The 17,455-nt window shown below is 45.4% G+C and overlaps 6 protein-coding genes across 6 annotated transcripts; 2 read left to right on the top strand and 4 right to left on the bottom strand.

Annotated features, from left to right (window-relative positions):
* Nucleotides 1-121: 121 nt before the first annotated feature.
* LOC131271459 (putative serine protease K12H4.7) lies at nucleotides 122-1,706 on the bottom strand. Its single transcript, XM_058272900.1, has 2 exons — nucleotides 1,279-1,706; nucleotides 122-1,208 (listed from the first exon to the last, which is right to left on the bottom strand). Exons 1-2 carry the CDS (start codon nucleotides 1,704-1,706, stop codon nucleotides 122-124), a joined length of 1,515 nt encoding a protein of 504 aa, XP_058128883.1.
* A 1,293-nt stretch (nucleotides 1,707-2,999) lies between these two features.
* Nucleotides 3,000-4,584, bottom strand: LOC131271451 (putative serine protease K12H4.7). Its single transcript, XM_058272888.1, has 2 exons — nucleotides 4,157-4,584; nucleotides 3,000-4,086 (listed from the first exon to the last, which is right to left on the bottom strand). Exons 1-2 carry the CDS (start codon nucleotides 4,582-4,584, stop codon nucleotides 3,000-3,002), a joined length of 1,515 nt encoding a protein of 504 aa, XP_058128871.1.
* A 1,979-nt stretch (nucleotides 4,585-6,563) lies between these two features.
* LOC131271440 (thymus-specific serine protease-like) lies at nucleotides 6,564-8,075 on the top strand. Its single transcript, XM_058272877.1, has 2 exons — nucleotides 6,564-6,892; nucleotides 6,980-8,075. The coding sequence occupies exons 1-2, from the start codon at nucleotides 6,564-6,566 to the stop codon at nucleotides 8,073-8,075; spliced, it is 1,425 nt and encodes a 474-aa protein (XP_058128860.1).
* Nucleotides 8,076-8,178: 103 nt separating this feature from the next.
* On the bottom strand, nucleotides 8,179-9,829 carry LOC131271433 (putative serine protease K12H4.7). The gene is made up of 3 exons (XM_058272864.1): nucleotides 9,429-9,829; nucleotides 8,874-9,344; nucleotides 8,179-8,806 (listed from the first exon to the last, which is right to left on the bottom strand). The coding sequence occupies exons 1-3, from the start codon at nucleotides 9,827-9,829 to the stop codon at nucleotides 8,179-8,181; spliced, it is 1,500 nt and encodes a 499-aa protein (XP_058128847.1).
* Nucleotides 9,830-10,843: 1,014 nt separating this feature from the next.
* On the top strand, nucleotides 10,844-12,340 carry LOC131259410 (katanin p60 ATPase-containing subunit A-like 2). The gene is made up of 2 exons (XM_058260893.1): nucleotides 10,844-10,855; nucleotides 10,925-12,340. Exons 1-2 carry the CDS (start codon nucleotides 10,844-10,846, stop codon nucleotides 12,338-12,340), a joined length of 1,428 nt encoding a protein of 475 aa, XP_058116876.1.
* A 55-nt stretch (nucleotides 12,341-12,395) lies between these two features.
* On the bottom strand, nucleotides 12,396-13,943 carry LOC131272659 (survival motor neuron protein). Its single transcript, XM_058274481.1, has 2 exons — nucleotides 13,802-13,943; nucleotides 12,396-13,694 (listed from the first exon to the last, which is right to left on the bottom strand). The coding sequence occupies exons 1-2, from the start codon at nucleotides 13,823-13,825 to the stop codon at nucleotides 12,753-12,755; spliced, it is 966 nt and encodes a 321-aa protein (XP_058130464.1). The 5' UTR covers nucleotides 13,826-13,943; the 3' UTR covers nucleotides 12,396-12,752.
* Nucleotides 13,944-17,455: the final 3,512 nt, after the last annotated feature.

Genomic DNA, 17,455 nt, shown 5'->3' with positions numbered 1-17,455 from the left:
TTGCTTCAGGGATAAGTTCATAATTGTTTTATATTATTGAATATTCAAACAGGGATTTATTGTTTTTAAAAAGAAAGATTGTGACACAATATCTTGTGAATATCTCTTCTCAGTGAAAGTTTTACACCGGAGTCAAACCTTGGCCCTGCCAGAGAGTGATGTACTGTTGAATACTGGTCTTAATGGCGATCAGTTCGGGCGAGTCATCCTCGGTGATGGAGTAGATCTCCGAGAACAAGAACTCGTCTGGCACAACGTACGCGTAACTGAATGGATTGGTGTAGCTAGTGATCGATACGAATAGGTTCGGGTCGTATTGACCGTTCGTGAACAGCACATTCGTCGAGCGTGGATCCTGACCACCGTAGTGGAGGTTCGTAAGACGTACTCCATCGTAAACGACGGCATCGGTTATCCAGTCTCCGAAAACAGCACGGCATGCCTCAAGGAAGAAGTGCATCGTCACGCGATCACCGAACGGTTGGTCATCCGCATCGGTCGTCAGGAACCAGCCAAACTCTGTACACCTTTGGTAATGTGTTTGACGTATTCCGAACATAGCGTTTTCAGGTGCACCCGGGGCTATTACCTGACCGGGTACCACATTAGAATCGAAATCGAATGGCATACATGGCAAATCCGCATAGTATCCCCGCAGCCAACCGGCGAAATCATCCAGGGCGGTTCCTTCCGTCGCGTTCAGCATGGTCTCGCACACGGTACGGATCTTAGCCGTATCCTGGGTCGCAAATATCGCTTCCTGCACGGCCAGCTTGAGGTGAAAGAACAGCGTTTCTTGGTCTAGCAGATTGCCTGGCTCAATCGGCTCGCAGGTGTTGATAAGATTCGTGACCGTCTCTTCATGGCCCGCGTCAATCAGGTACTGTGCGGTGCGGAATGCAACCCAAAGCAGACTGTGACAATCGTCTCCTCCGAACCGGCGGATCAGGCTACCGACGTCGGCGGCGTACTCCTGAAAGTCGAAGCTGGCCAACACAGTGGCACCGACACCCCATGCCCCATCAATGATGTTCGGGAAACGTTGGCGTGCCCAGGTGGCCAATGCTCCTCCATATCCTACTCCAACGAGGATCACCTTAGCCCGCGGATCCCTTACCACGTTATTCTTCAGATGGTCAATCCATTCGATAAGATCCATCAAGGCTTGCTCCGATTTAAGGAAACGAAGGTTTTCCGTGGAATAGTCACTAGAAGACAGGTAGGAAAAGAAGCCGTACTCCTGAGAACTATTCCGATGCTGGTAGCTGTGTTACTTACGAAACCGGAGTGCTGGTACCATAGTAGCGATGCTCGTTGGTGAACAGCCATGCATGGTCCCGGGCAGCCGTGTCGTACAGCAGCCCGTGAGTAATGTAGTACGTCGACAACGCGGTGTTTCCTCCAACGAAGATAAAGATTGGTCCCCCGGGTTGATAGAACTCATCGTTCGAAAAGTAACTAAACTCGAATGTGTCCCGGTTTTGCGGGTCGAAGTGATCGACACGCGTTCGGAAGCGACCTCCGGTGATATGATCCTCCTGAGGTACGAAGTCTACTGGCACTACCGGTCGAACAAAGTGTCGCTGCAATCCCTGCAGCATGCGCGTGCTCTTCACAGCAGGATCGCGTACATCCGCCGGTGAACCGTTGACAACGGCAAGCGCAAAGAGCGCCGAGAGAAGAACGAAAATTTTAGAAGGTAACATTATGGCACGAGTCCTTCAAAGTGCGTATGCGTCTGTCTTTTAAATCGGCGGGCGGCGTCCTTCAGTCAAATGACACCAGACATAATTGGAGCTGGGAAGGAGGTTGATAGCACACCATAATGTTCTATTGCATCGGACTTGCCGATGACCGATGGTTAGGAAAAGGTTGTAAAACAATCCGACAGAAACTTTGCCGACGCTAGCCGATATGATTGTTATCATCCGCGAAGCGTACGTGTCAATCATACCTATCCTAATTATACCTAATCCATACCGTAGGAACATTCCCTGGTGGCAAAATCAGCATGCTTTCTCGTTCTGTGTAGTTGGCAATTGCGACATCGCGCAAGGTTTTTTTTACATGGAGTTCAGCTCCTGTCAGGCGACGTCGCGCTGTAGTGTGGACCCCGAGTTAGGCGTAAAAATACATTAACATAACGAAAAATTGCTTATCTAGTGAAGTTTAAGACTTGTAGTGCAGTCCTTTGACAAACTCACATGCAAGTTATGTCAAAACGTCCAGAAAAGATCGACGATTCTCGCTAAAACTTTTTATGCCTGCTTGTTCCCTACAAATTCCCCATTGTGGGATCCCTCCTAAATCATCGTCGTCATATTTTCCTACATTGCGCCTGAAGGGTATGCAATGGGTAGCAGATGAATGCTGTACTTATATTCGAACCGCTGCGTTATCGTTAGAAGAAGAAACAGTTTGAACTTATCGGTTCAACAAGACACGATCAGTTCAACAAGACCGAAGAAATTAATTTGAAACAGCAGCGCGTCCGCAGCGAGTGGCCTGCGCGAAATGTGTTACGAAAAAGCAATTTTTTTATAAATTATAATTTTTATAAATAAATGGGACCTAGAGGCCCGCCCTTATACCACACCACCAAGTTGTTTATGTAGCTGAATTTATTCTCTACACTAGTGTGGATAGATGTCTAAAGGGCCTGTCTAAAGTTGGATGTTCCACGGTTCGCTAATCAGCGGGGGGATATTTAGCGCCTGTATTAATTGCAAAGTAGCAGTCAAAAAGTTGCTTGTCAGCATTGGAAGGAATTCTAACTCTTGATGTTGTCTTGTTATCGATCGTATGACTCACTAATGAACGTTCATAAAAACCATGTTGCATTGGAAATTCAAATTACAAGTCAAATGAAGAACAAGTTTTGCTTTAGGTGTCTGTGAAAATCATTTTATTTATATTTTATTTAAATGAATGGTTTTATTGTTTTTCACAAGCGATTGCATGACATATCATCTGATGAATTTCACTGCTTAATGAAAGTTTTACACCGGAGTCAAACCTTGACCCTGCCAGAGGGTGATGTACTGTTGAATGCTGGTCTTAATAGCGACCAGTTCGGGCGAGTCACCCTCAGCGATGGAGTAGATCTCCGAGAACAAGAACTCGTCTGGCACAACGTACGCGTAGCTGAGTGGATTGATGTAGCTAGTGATCGATACGAATCGGTTCGGGTCGTATTCGCCGTTTGTAAACAGTACATTCGTCGAGCGTGGATCCTGACCACCGTAGTGGAGGTTCGTAAGACGTACACCATCATAGATGACGGCATCGGTTACCCAGTCTCCAAAAAGAGCACGGCATGCCTCAAGGAAGAAGTGCATCGTCACGCGATCACCGAACGGTTGGTCATCCGCATCGGTCGTACGGAACCAGCCAAACTCTGTACACGCCTGGTACTGCGTTTGACGTATTCCGAGGATGGAGTTTTCCGGTGCACCCGGGGCTAATACCTGACCGGCTTCCATATTGGATTCGAAGTCGAATGGCATACATGGCAAATTCGCATAGTATCCCCGCAGCCAACCGCCAAGATCCTCCAGGGCGGTTCCTTCCGTCGCGTTCAGCATGGTCTCGCATACGGTACGAATCTTAGCCGTATCCTGGTCCTCGAGCATCGCTTCCTGCACGGCCAGCTTCAGGTGATAGAACAGAGTCTCTTGGTCTAGCAGATTGCCTGGCTCAATCGGCTCGCAAGTGTTGATAAGATTCGTGACCGTCTCATCTCGGTCGGCGTCCATCAGGTACTGTGCGGTGCGGAATGCAACCCAAAGCAGACTGTGACAATCGTCTCCTCCGAACCGGCGGATCATGCTACCAACGTCGACGGCGTGTTCCTGAAAGTCGAAGCTGGCCAACACAGTGGCACCGGCACCCCATGCCCCATCAATGATGTTCGGGAAACGTTGGCGTGCCCAGGTGGCCAATGCTCCTGCATATCCTACTCCAACGAGGATCACCTTAGCCCGCGGATCCCTTACCACGTTATTCCTCAGATGGTCGATCCACTCGATAAGATCCATCAAGGCTTGCTCCGATTTAAGGAAACGAAGATTTTCCGTGGAATAGTCACTAGAAGACAGGTAGGAAAAGAAGTCGTACTCCTGAGAACTATTCCGATGCTGGTAGCTGTGTTACTTACGAAACCGGAGTGCTGGTACCATAGTAGCGATGCTCGTTGGTGAACAGCCATGCATGGTCCCGGGCAGCCGTGTCGTACAGCAGCCCGTGAGTGATGTAGTACGTCGTCATCGCGAAGTTGCCTCCAACGAAGATAAAGATCGGTCCCCCGGGCTGATAGAACTCATCGTTCGAAAAGTAACTAAACTCGAATGTGTCCCGGTTTTGCGGGTCGAAGTGATCGACACGCGTTCGGAAGCGACCTCCGGTGATATGATCCTCTTGAGGTACGAAGTCTACTGGCACTACCGGTCGAACAAAGTGTCGCTGCAATCCCTGCAGCATGCGCGTGCTCTTCACACCAGGAGCACGTACATCCGCCGGTGAACCGTTGACAACGGCAAGCGCAAAGAACGCCGAGAGAAGAACGAATGCTTTGGAAGGTAACATTATGACAAGAGTCCTTCAAGGTGCGTATGCGTCTGGCTTTTAAATCGGCGGGCGGCGTCCTTCAGGCAAATGACATCAGACAGGATTGGTGCTGGGGTGGAGGTTAATAACATACCATAATGTTCTATTGCACCGGAATTTCCGATGACCGATGGTCAGGAAGAAGTTGTAAAACGTTCCGATAGAAACCTTGCCGACGCCAGCTGATATGGTTGTTATCATTCGCTAAACGTATCTCCAACTTAACCCATACCCTATAGAGTTGTGCCTAGTTAATCTTTTGGGGAAATTTATTTATATGGATCTTTCCCACACGAATCGATCGGATTGATTCATGAATCTTTGACGATTCGAATCTCAAAACATTGAAAATTATTTCGAAGCTTTGATATTTCTTTATAAACCGAAGATGAATCTTTCATGGACCTTTATGATTCTCTCATGTGCAAAGATCGAGCGATGTGCTTAGATCGAGCGTATTGAATCGGTATATCTCAACATTTATGCAAACAGCCGATACTGGTTCATTACACTTATACGTGTATCCGGACGCCAGAGTGTTAAGATTAATAAATCTTAATCTGAACTTCCTAACTCTGCTGTCCTAACGTGGGAACATTATTTTTATTATTTGTACACGTCATGAAAATTTGCGTGGAGGTCGATTTTAAAGCAAGAGTTTAAGTTTAATGTGTGTAAAGAATAGTACATTAAAAAACGTTTTTTTTTGTAAGCGCCCACAATGCCCACTAAATCTCAATGCTAAGGTGTTTAACACACCATGATCCCTTACATGGATGTTTATTACAATTTCTGTTAAGCGCCTATAAGGTATGCACATAGTCAGTAAAACTAACCATTCCATAGATGTTCTACTGGTTTCGCAGAGTTGTGCCTCAAAGTATGCAAAGAGAGGCTTATGTATGCGTTTCGAGCATTGCATTCGAGCGATGGTTCTTCGAATAATTGTAACTGTTTTTTTCAGTCGGATGCATGTTCTTTGATTATTGATGTGAATCAGAATCCATTTATTATTATTATTTATTTCTCATTGTTTGACACTATGGCGTAACAATAATATCATATCGATATACTAAAGCGGAACAGGATGTGAATTAGGGAAAGATATCGGATGGAGGAGGGAATTTATCTTCCTGTTCCTTTTTTCAAAAACCAAAAGTTCCTCGCACGTGTTTCAAACTATGGAGTGAGGTATCAATTTTTCTATCTTTGCTCGAAGCCTTACGATTAAGCAGATTAAGCTTATTAGCTGATTTACCATTTATATTTACAATTTACAGATTGGGGAAAATTTTGGCTCAAGATAAAATCCTCTACCTTACCACGACTTTTACCATATATACACACATACGACAGTCTGTTGATAGCAGCACGGTTCGTTATCGGTCTGGTCAATATACCGGGTGGTCGCTGCGGGTGATATTATGAATTGTAAATTCAATTAATCGACGATATACAACAGCGACAATTTTTGGAGTGTGTAAAAAATAGAAAAAGCGATCCATCCACTGCGAGTGCTGTACGCTGATAAAATGGATGCTTATCGATGCGATAGGCCGACCGCGGACGGAAGTAATGGGCGTAATAATGTCGGGCAAGAACCTTCACGAACCAGTGGTCCTAAAGTATCAAGTCGATTCCCTTTTTTGAATGGTGGGAATATAAACTGGTTACTTCATACTAAAGAAATTCATCCCAGTTAAAAATAAAGCTAAAGGAAAGAGTAGTCGAACTCGATTTCTTTCGTCGAATGATACACATTCACATGAGATATGGAGGTAAGATTATCGCCTTCATGCGATAATACTGGTGGGAGATAATCGGAACCTCATGGGTGGTATAAAAGCTGCATCTTTGCTACCGTGTACCCGACCAGTAGGGTTACAGTTTTCCACTTGATATCGTTCGGTGGGGTGCACTTATATTAGGAAACGTTCGCAAGGATTACGGTCGCAGCAATGAAGACATTATTCATAGCGCTGTTAGCAATCGGTGCCCTGTGCAGTGACGTGGTGTCTAGCTCTAGTCAGCGGATGGTGCGCGAAGGATGGTTCGAGACTCGTGTTGACCACTTCAATCCCCGCAATCAGGATACGTTCGCCATGCGGTACTACATGAACGATGAATTTGCGTACGGCAGAGGGCCCATATTCGTCGTGGTTGGTGCCGCTGGTCCCATACAGACTCGTTGGATCACCGAGGGTTTGTTCTACGATACTGCTTATCTAGAGGGCGCCTATCTGTTCACCAACGAGTTACGCTACTTCGGCTATAGTCTTCCGGTCGAGTACGAAATAATGAATTTGAGACAAATATCGATCGTTTTGGCATTAATTTTTCTTCTTGGTTTTTCTTAACCATTTATCCGTCTTAGAGATGCATCTTCCGAAAATATGGACTTCCTAAACGCTGATCAGGCATTGGCCGATCTGGCCGAATGGATAACGTACCTTAAGGAGAACGTCGTACGCAATCCATCCGCAAAGGTTATCCTCATGGGTACCGCGTATGGTGGCGCCCTTGCCACCTGGTTCCGACAGAAGTACCCACATCTGGCCAACGGTGTCTGGGTTTCGAGTGGAGCCATTCAGGCGGACTTTGCATTCGCCGGGTACAATGAAGCGCTCGGGGAGAGCATCCGACAGTACGGAAGTGATGCATGCTACAGCACGATCTGGAGTGGGTTCCGAGTGGCTCAAAACATGGCCACCCTTGGCCTGACGGAGCTCCTTTCGACCGAGTTTCATCTGTGCGAATCACTCGATACGGAGAATGAACAGGACGTTCGGGCATTCCTGCTTGGGCTGCGTGATAACATCGAGTTCGAGATGCTTCACCTTCGAAACACGAATGCCATCCGAGAGATGTGTGAGGAACTTGAGGAGGAGCGGGACAGCAGCCTGAATGCGCTGATTGACTGGTTCGCTCGGGAGCACCAGTACGAACAGTGTGTCGACATGAACTTCGACAGCTACATGGCCCCGTATCTCGAGACAAACTTCAACGCAGCGCCCCTCCAGGCCGGACACAGGCAGCGGCTGTATCTTCAGTGTACCGAGGAGGGCTTCTTCCCGACGACCGAATCCGAGGAGCAACCGTTCGGAAATCTGATCGATCGGTCCTTCTTTGCCGCTGTTTGCCAGAGTGCCTTCGGCGAATGGCTCACGGAGGAGGTAATCGAGCGTCAACTGCGCTCAACCAACACGCGCTTCGGTGGACTTAATCCGGCCATCGAGAGAGGACACTTCACAAACGGTGGGGTTGATCCGTACCGCGTGGGAAGCCTGCTGGAGGATTTGAACGAAAAAACACCCGCGACGCTCATCCCTGGGACATTTGTATCGCCGGATTTGGACTCGATCGACTACGAGTACGACTCGGAGGAGCTGATCGCGGCCAAGGAACGCACGAGAACGCTAATTGACACCTGGATCTTTGAAGATTTTGAGCCGATCCATCAGCATGTGTGATCAACATCAACAAATGATTGTCTATTGTTCTTAAAATATAGCTTTCTAAGGTTGTTTGTGGTGAAAATTTTATATTGAATGTTTCTTAAGTGTAGCCGGGATATCACAATTCACTCCTTCTTGGATTAAAGGGAAACAGATACCCTGCTAATATCTCCTTCAGCCGTCGTTTGACGTCCAACAGCTCAGCGGAGTCATTCTCTTCAGAAATGGCCCCCAAATCTGAACCAGCAAGCTCTCTAGGAATTACATCGGCCTGTGCGTATACATTCAGGTCGTCCACCACGCTAGTGTATCGCCACGGATCCTGTGCCCCGTTAGTGAAGTGCACCTGCATGACATTGGGTGAGCTGCCACCGAAACGATTGTTCGTCCTGTCCGTCGCCCAGTACATAACCTCCGGTGTAACCCAATCGCCAAACACCCGCCGGCACAGCTCGTAGTACAGCTCCATCTGGATACGCTCGCCGAAAGGTTGCAGGTCGGAGTCCGTCGTAAAGAACCACCCAAACTCAGTGCACTGCTGGTAGAGGAACTGGCGTGCACCGGACGCGTTGATTTCATCCGTGGGGGAAACATCCCGGAACGATTCAGCAACGGTGTCTAGGTCCACGATTACGCAACCAATATCTTCGTCGAAGCGTTTGTTGAACCAGTACGCGTAGGCGTCCAGTGATGTAGGAAAAGTGTCGTCGGTAATTTCCTGGCAAACCGTCGTAAAGTCCGCGAGGCTAAATGGGGTTCATTCGATTATAAATAATTCCCAACAATCCACTACCTTCAAAGGCCAACACTCACTTTCCACTGCGCAGCGTGTACACTTCGACCGACGTCATCAACACGCTGAAGAAGTACGCCACGTGAATGCGGTCGTCGCCGTCTATGGGTTCGCAAATATTAAACTTCTCGTACATCAACCGTGCGAAACCGGCGTCGATCAGATTCTGGGCCACGTGGAATGCAATGAAGATCCGATTGTAGCACTCTTGGCTACCGAATTCAATGGCCGTGTTTGCCCAACTGGACGAAAAGTCTTGGAAGTCGTACACGGCGTTTACGTATCCACTCGAGGACCACGCGGCATCTGTTAGGTGGGGATAACGTACTCGAAACCAGGTTGCAAGCCCTCCGCCAAGACCCGTGCCAACCACTAGGACGTGGGCGAACGGGTTACCGATCACCGTGCGCCGCAGATGAACTACAAAGTCGGCCACATCTGCTAGGATTTGATCGGTATTGAGGAGCCGCAGATTATCCACGCTCAAATCTCTGCGATGTAGGAAATCAATTAACAAATTACGCAAATTAGATGAGTTCACAAGCAAAGAACAACTACTTAAGAATTTTTCTTACTCCGTAGGGAGACTCTCTCCATAGAATCGCGTTTCCAAAGCAAACACCGCACCCCCTAGATCGCGGGCCATCTCGTTTATCAATGTGCTCTCGTCAATCATCGAACCAGCCACAGGCACATCACCGGCCAGGAAGATCAGCACCGGTCCGGTCGGGACGAAATGGTCCATCATCGATAGGTACCGGTTGTTCCAGGTTGCTTGATGTTGATGGTTAAAGTGATCGACCGCCGTTGTAAAGAACTCCTCCGTTATGTTTGCTGTGCTGTGGGGATTGGCGACACTCGCGAAAGAGGTACGGCGTAATTTGTCGAACAGATATGGTGCCGCCACCCTTTTAGGAACGATGGCTGCCAAAGTGCAGCAACTCGTTACGAGCACAAGTAATCCGGACAGTTTCATCGCTATGTCTTGCTAACACGTTTCCAATTTCAAATGGTACTGACATCTGTGCGTCCATACGTTTTATTTTATAAGAATACAATCGCGGAATTTTTATCTTTCCAATCGGTCAGTATCTCTCGGGCTATCTTGTTGTTATTATTTCCCGACGCTAACATTATCCAATAAAACATGAACATAAATGGATGATCCATCTAGCAAACTATACCAGTCACTAATAACTGATATCTCACGTTGATTCTGATTGCGGTCTCTAATCGAATAACCCTGGTTTACTCGCTCATAGCTGATAATAGTCAATCTTCCCTCCAATTCCACGTATTCCTTATTGATGTTCCCACGTTTTATATCATTGACCTAGAAGAAATAAAATACTTCTTATCATCAAAACACAATCGTCCAGATGGGCCTTGATAATATACGCCAAGATATACCTGTAATGCATAGAAATATTTTAAATGACCAATGTACCGATAAAGCGATCTTCATTTTGGGTATTATTTAGAAAAGAAAAGAGATGTGGGTATTGTTTAGAAAAGAAGTTAATAAAGTTTAATTTTAATGAGTGAAAATTTCAATCAAATTTATTTATTCAAGGATTCGACAAAATATCGTAGATCGGTGGACATTCGTTCGTAACATCAGACAGACTGGAGATTCGAACCCACGACCTTTTTTGCGTTTTGTCCTCGCGCTAGGCGCTTCACGTTTGAACGGTCTAAATTTATATGGTTACAATCCCTACGCCAACCATATCGATCAGCGCCGTTGCAAAGCTCATAAAACAAGTTATCGACAATTAAAACAGTTTGTCGAAGAGTTTGTAGTGGCGTATCGATACGCATTTCCAGTGCGTTTCCAATGGAGAGTCCGTTGCTAGGACTAGCAAACAAAGTAGGGTCTGGGAAAACTATGTTCGTTCTCTTGTCTCCTTGGCTATTCATAAGGTGCCTTGTTGGAGAGTGGAAGGTTTGAAATTTTCTGGATAAAATTATCAAATCATCACGTGAAAACATGTCTTTTGAGGTAAGTTTTGCTGAGATTATCCCAAAATAATCTAGTGAATTTGAAAGCTTTGTTTCTGTTGTAATACAGCAAGATCGTCGTAGTATCTATGAAAGACGACGGAACATTCTCTATCTGGTGGCGAACTATTTGTCATCAATGGGCCTTCATCAAACGCGCCAGATGCTGATCGACGAAACCCATCTAACATCCGAGTACGAGGTGTGCGACAACATCGATCTGGATACAATCTATCAGGATTTTTGCAGCTATTTTCTGCTGAAGTTCGGGAAACAGCCTCGCATCGTAAAACGTACAGAATCGGTTGGGCTGCTTCCGTCGGTACAGAGGAAGTATTCTGGTGCACGCCGGAAAACACCAGCGCCGATTGGATTGAAGCCAGACGGTAAGGACCCTCTGCTCTCACTTACCTCAACCGGCGAAGAACTGCAAAACATGCTCCGCGTTATACCCGGGAATCAAGCCCATGCCACCGAGCCCGCTGAAGGACATCCAGCCGTTCCGGCAGCTAATCCGAAATTGCTGGTGCGTTTACAGGATCACTTCACCAGCGAATGGAAGGACCTTGCGGAGGAAGTCTGTCGGGATTTAATCCGCAAGGACCTACGTCAACGCTGGGAGAGCATCAAAGGCCTACCCGGCCCAATCAAGGTGCTGAAGGAGAGTGTGATCGCGCCCCTCGAGCATCCGGAGTTGTTCGTCGGATTGGCACAACCTTGGCGGTGCGTGTTACTGCACGGTGCCCCCGGGACCGGGAAGACGCTTCTCGCAAGGACGCTCTGCTCGGAGACGCGCGAATCGGTCACCTTCTTCAGCACCACCGCAAGCACACTTATCTCCAAGTGGCGCGGCGAGTCGGAAAAGCTAATCCGCATCTTGTACGAGGTGGCTAAATTTTACGCCCCATCCATCATCTTTATCGACGAGTTCGACAGTTTAGCATCGCGGCGTGATACCATACGCGAGCATGAAGCATCTAAGCGCTTCAAAAACGAGTTCCTTTCCCTCATCGATGGGTTAGAAAGTGCCGCGGCCAATGAAGCGAACGGTGGCGAAGGACGGGAGCGAGTGTTTTTGCTGGCCAGCACCAACCTTCCCTGGGAAATTGACCCAGCATTTCTACGGCGGTTCGAACGAAAGATTCTAGTCGATCTTCCGACGGCCGATGGACGGAAGGAGCTGATCGAGCACCTTTTGCCCACTGTTAAATCTTGGCCGGAGCAAGAAATCCAACAGATTATCACTCTCTCGGAAGGATGGACCGGAGATGAGGTGCGGCTGGCGTGCAAAGAAGCATCGATGATGTTGCTCAGGGACAAACTTAACGATCGACGTCCCGTGGGCTCGGGCAAGCTTGAACGAGAAGAAGAGCTACACTTCCCCATGCTCTGTAAAGCGTTTGAGCAGCAACGTCCCGGTTGTGTGGAGCTAGCCCAGAAACACCGTGAATGGAATCAACGCTACGGAACGCAATTGTTTGATTAGAGTCACGAAGTGGTACATACTAGATCGTCTGATCGTCAACTCATTTAACTTTGTCGATCTCATTCATGAGCAAATTATATTTTAATCTTTTCCAGCTATTTCTAGGTTTGTGTTTTTCCATTGCAATCAAAACTTTTTACGGAATAAATAAAAGTAACGTTAGTGGCATGGCCGACTTGGGCAGGCTAATTGCTGTTGCTTCGGCCACGACCATTGAACCAGTACCTGTTATTTTAAGTAGCAATAATCTTCAACAATTTAACCTTTTACGATTCCGGAAGAGTTGCGCATAAAGAGCGGTCTAGGGTTTGCGAGAAGTAGCTGAGCGACACCGTTATGATGTGAATAGAAAGAAGTTAGAAAACTAAAACAGCCCTGCGAAGCATCAACATCAACCCGGTTAATGTCCTCATTACGATTGCCTCGCCCGCTTCTGTTGCTGTGCCTGCTGGCTGTGCTGCTGGTGTTGTTGCTGTTGCTGTGACATTCGTTGACCGTGATAGAGTCCGGTGTAGTATCCGCTCATGTACCACGACATGAGCATCGCGGAGAGATTCTCGGATTCGACGTCATCCGCATCTTCCAGCATTGGAGGCATCGGTGGTGGTGGTGGAATCATATGTGCAGTCGATCCCGAGGGACCCATCATGCCCGCACGACCACCCATGCCCATCCCGGCCGCCATACCTGCTGCCGACATTCCCGAATGCGCTCGACTAAAGTTCGGTGCGAAGTTGATCTTAATCTTGCTGGCCTGCTTCGTGAACCGCTCGTCGTCGCTAACATCCATCTGCGAATCGGCGGCGGCTGCTTCCGCTTCGGCAGCTTCGACACGTTGTTGCCGACGTGCCTTCCGGCCCCAGGACGGGAGCAGTTCATCGAGCAGAACGGTCTGTTCATTGTTGTAACCAACGTATCGGATCTGACAATCGCCGTGACTTCCAAAACCGATGATTTTAGCCTCATAATCCACTCCGTCATCATAAGTTGCCCGCACATAATCACCAATCTCGAACGTGCCCGGTAGGGTGTTTGGATGATCCTGCTCAGATATCTCTCTTGTGCCCTTTTCTTCGCGTTCCGGTGAGCCTCCTGCTGCATCGCCATTTGAATCAGTTTCCATCTTCAGGTACTTGCGGTTACTGCTGTTGCCGCTGGTGCCTGCGATTTCGTCCGAAACTTTTCGGTTAGTATTCATTGCCAGCCGCTTCGCCACTTCCTCCTTTATTAGCGCCAGCGAGGAATCGTACTTTTTGATAATAATACTATCATCCCAAATATCATCTCGGCCCATCGTGCCAGCTAGCGGGACCGATACCGATTCTACGGCAGCTTCCGGGGCACTTTGCGTTTGCTAAAATTACGAGAAGAAAATAAAAGCATGACGCGACCGGTCCTCTATTTTATAACACAAATGTTTACATCAGGAAACGCTCGACGATGTGGAGCCGCATAGCTTACCGCTTTTTTACCACTAGTGCTCATCGTGCTATCACAATTGACTTTATACTTTTGTTGAGGCGTCGAATGCACCGGAATAGTAAAATTAAGCTGTATTTCGCACGAAAATCAAAAGTTACATTGGATAAAAAAGGCTCGGCAGTTGTTTGGTAAACGATTGAGGTTGTTCGCAGACTAGTGTTGGCAGAATCGGGATTCGGAAGATTCGAAGATTCGATCCCTAGACGGATTCTAAAGATTCGAATCCCTTTTGACGGATTCTAAAGATTCGAATCCCATCTGACCGATTCTAAAATCGAAAAATACACCTTTTACCACTGTTTAGCGTGATGGCCAAGGCTTTTAGTGACACCGTCCAAAACATTAATACGATCACCGGAGCTATTAAGATAACGCAAGCGTCGTTTAGAGACTCCATCCAAAGGATTAAGAAAATTACAGACCCTTCTAACCGTACGTTTACATGGCCTTGCGACATTTCTGCGACCGATTTGTGCTCATCGGAAGTGTCAAAGTAATCAAAAGTAGCCCAAGTCGGCTATCTTGCATGTCAAAAGTGTCGCAGAAACTCCCGCCGGCACCAGGTCGCGGCGTTGGACGATCTGGCCAACGCTTTTGTCGCAACTTTCTGCGACATTACAAAAAGACCGTTATTCGTATGTAAAAATGGTCATTGTCGTGGTTTGTTCAATGAGAAGGAGTTTTGATATAGTAAATAAATATACTGGCGTACTAATTAATGTTTTCAATGCGTTTTTTAATTTAACTATTGTGTCAAAATGAAAGAATGTAAATAATAATTATAATGTAAGTGCACCCGGCAGCATATTATATTTTTATTATTCTCAGTCAAAAATGATAATGCTTTTCAAAATTAATGCTCAGTCAAAAACATTACTGTAAAAACTTTGCCCGTTGGCCGCACCTATTAGACCGTTTGCCGCACCCTTTTGTGGCAGTCATTTTTCCGAGCCTTTTGTGAGCGCTTTTGTTCAAAGAGTCGATTGTAGAGGTGGATGCTTCATTTCGTGGTTTGAATTTTCCGTTACGTATCAATAGTTTCAAATATTTTTTGTTTAGTGTCAAAAAAATGTCATTTTCATATAATCCCAGGAAAACCAATTTCGAAAGTTCCCGATTCGCGGATTCTCTCTTCGAAAGAGAGATTTTGCGATTTTGCGAGAGATTTTTCAATTCTCTTTTCTTTTGAAGTGGTGAGTGGTGGGTAGTTTCCTTGGAACTGAAATGAAACAGCTCGCCCTGGGAGCGGATAGCGATAGCGATCCAGATGGTCCTGGGGACCATTCACAAGTTCAATTCCGATTTAGCCTTTTAATCAATTCAACCATGGATTATACAATTGTTAAAGTATCAAATAATATGAAAAATCGGTAAATTTGGTAGGCACGCATGATATGATGGATTGGGACTCGGATTCGAAGACCCGGATCGCAGAATTGATTTCAATCGAAAGATTAGAATCTCTGTAGGGATTCAGTTTCCTCATCACTATCGCGAACCGAACCGTCAATTGCGCTTAAAGCGTATGGTTCAAGTTCACTTTTCAAACCAATCTTTGCACGTGGTTCTTTCAAGTTGGATTCAAATAAAATTGATGAAAATTCAAAATATTGAACCCGTTATAGATCGCTCCCGCTCTCGTGTCATCAATGGATGGAGATTATATTTCTATTTCTTTTTTCAATTTATATTTCTTTTTTTTCCAGATAAGCTTGCCTCATTTCGGATTAGGGAAAATACTTCCTTCATTTGAAACAACCCAGTTAGTGTTGGGTCAAGTAACACTTTTTGATGTGCCGTACTGTGGTACCACACACAGTTTACTGTGCTGTTCATTTGTGGTAGCACAGTAAAGTGTCATACGGTCATACAACGTCTTTATTTATTCAGCAACACCCATTCGATTCAAAATGGTCAATGTGTCCAAAGTGATCGATTCAACAAGTGTATGAAGATTGTTATAACTCTACGTGCAAAAAAAACACACAAGGATGCAAAAGTAACTCAGAATTGAGCAATACTAAATTGGAACACAGTTTTTAAGGAACAATTTGGATAAGGTGCATAATTTGCGTTGATATTATGTTTGCTAGATAAGGGTTTTGGGCCTTCACACTTCCATTCAACACTTTAATATATAATATGCAATTCGAGCCAGTGTTTAAAATGTGTTCCTTATAAGAAATCATTAGTCGTTAAAAGCTAATCTGTTCAAAAAACTTTGCATTTTTATTTCAAGAACATGCGTTACATTTGAATTGCTTTTCTTCTTGGATTTGTTTTTATCGCGCATCAATCATAGCCTTTTTCATATGGCAGTTTTTTTATGAAAATAATAATGTAAAGATTGTGTGATAAAGATGTTCAACATTCCAAAGACTGGTTTATCCTTTTTATTCCTACACTGTGGTAGCTATGGTATTCGTATACCAAGGAGCCATAGAACGGTTCTTACAATTTGTAGGTATAAGGTATGAAACTTTACTGTGGTAACACAATTTTTTCTGTGTCGTGTGTGGTGCCACACTTTACTGTGCTGAGTGTGTTGGGTAGCACAGTGACACACGACCCAACACTAAACCCAGTACATGTTGGTTTAAGTTGCCATTTGGTAAAATTGAACACCACATACCAAGGAACACTGTGGTTAACAATTGCAATAAATTGTTCATAGATCATTAAAAAATGCCCGATGTCATAGAGACCACATTCCTGCGTTCGAAGTAAATCAATAACTTACAAAATTTAGTCAAAGATCCCACACAAATATTAAAAAATATCCGGAATAATCATATTTTCATTTTAAGAGGTCAGAGTAAATAAAGGCTACAAATGACCACATAAACGGTATAAAATTGTATATTTTTAAATGTTTTATAATGTGTGAAAATGGGGCCAGAATGGTATGTTGAACATGTTTGTCTCTTATTTGGCCTCAAGGGCGCAATGTGAAATATCCTCAGCTTCTCTATTACCATCGAGTTAAATTTTGACCAAATACTGTTTTCCATTGCACAAAAGTAAAAAAATAAAAATGCGAAAAAAGAAATACTGTGTTACAAACCTACGTTTCAACTTGAAAGCTTTATTTAATACATACTGATTATTATTAACCTATCTTTATCTGCAGAACATTCTTGGCATACTTTTCTCCTATGCTCGCCTTCCGCGATCGAGATCGCATTGTTCTCGTTAATTAAATCATGTTATACACCTGTCTTCCGGTGCATAAGGGGACGACGAGAACTGGAGCATCACATATCCAAGTAACGGAAAGAGTTGTGATTGTCCAGACATTTACCGCTAAATTTTCTAACGATGATAGCGTGCAAGAATGAGGTTCAGCTAGCATGGAAACTTGACTTATCGTGTGTGAAATTCGGCAGGTGGGTGATAAACAATAAAAAAATACGAAAACAACTGGACCAGTTAAAAAACACCATCAGATATGCCGTAGATGATTTTTTATTAGAATATCATCCAAAACAGCAACACACTTGACGAAATTCAAAACAGAGGTTTTTCCTAACCACATGGCGTAGCACATTCTTTCCAACTTCATTCCATGCTACAGCATGGATATCAGTATCAATTAAAACACACACTTGAGGGAAAGCAAGTGAGAATGGGAGG

The sequence above is a fragment of the Anopheles coustani genome, chromosome 3 (assembly GCF_943734705.1).
Source record: "Anopheles coustani chromosome 3, idAnoCousDA_361_x.2, whole genome shotgun sequence".
Lineage (NCBI taxonomy): Eukaryota > Metazoa > Arthropoda > Insecta > Diptera > Culicidae > Anopheles > Anopheles coustani.
The sequence above is the reverse complement of the archived record's forward strand: the minus strand, read 5'-3'. Positions and strand labels throughout refer to the sequence as shown.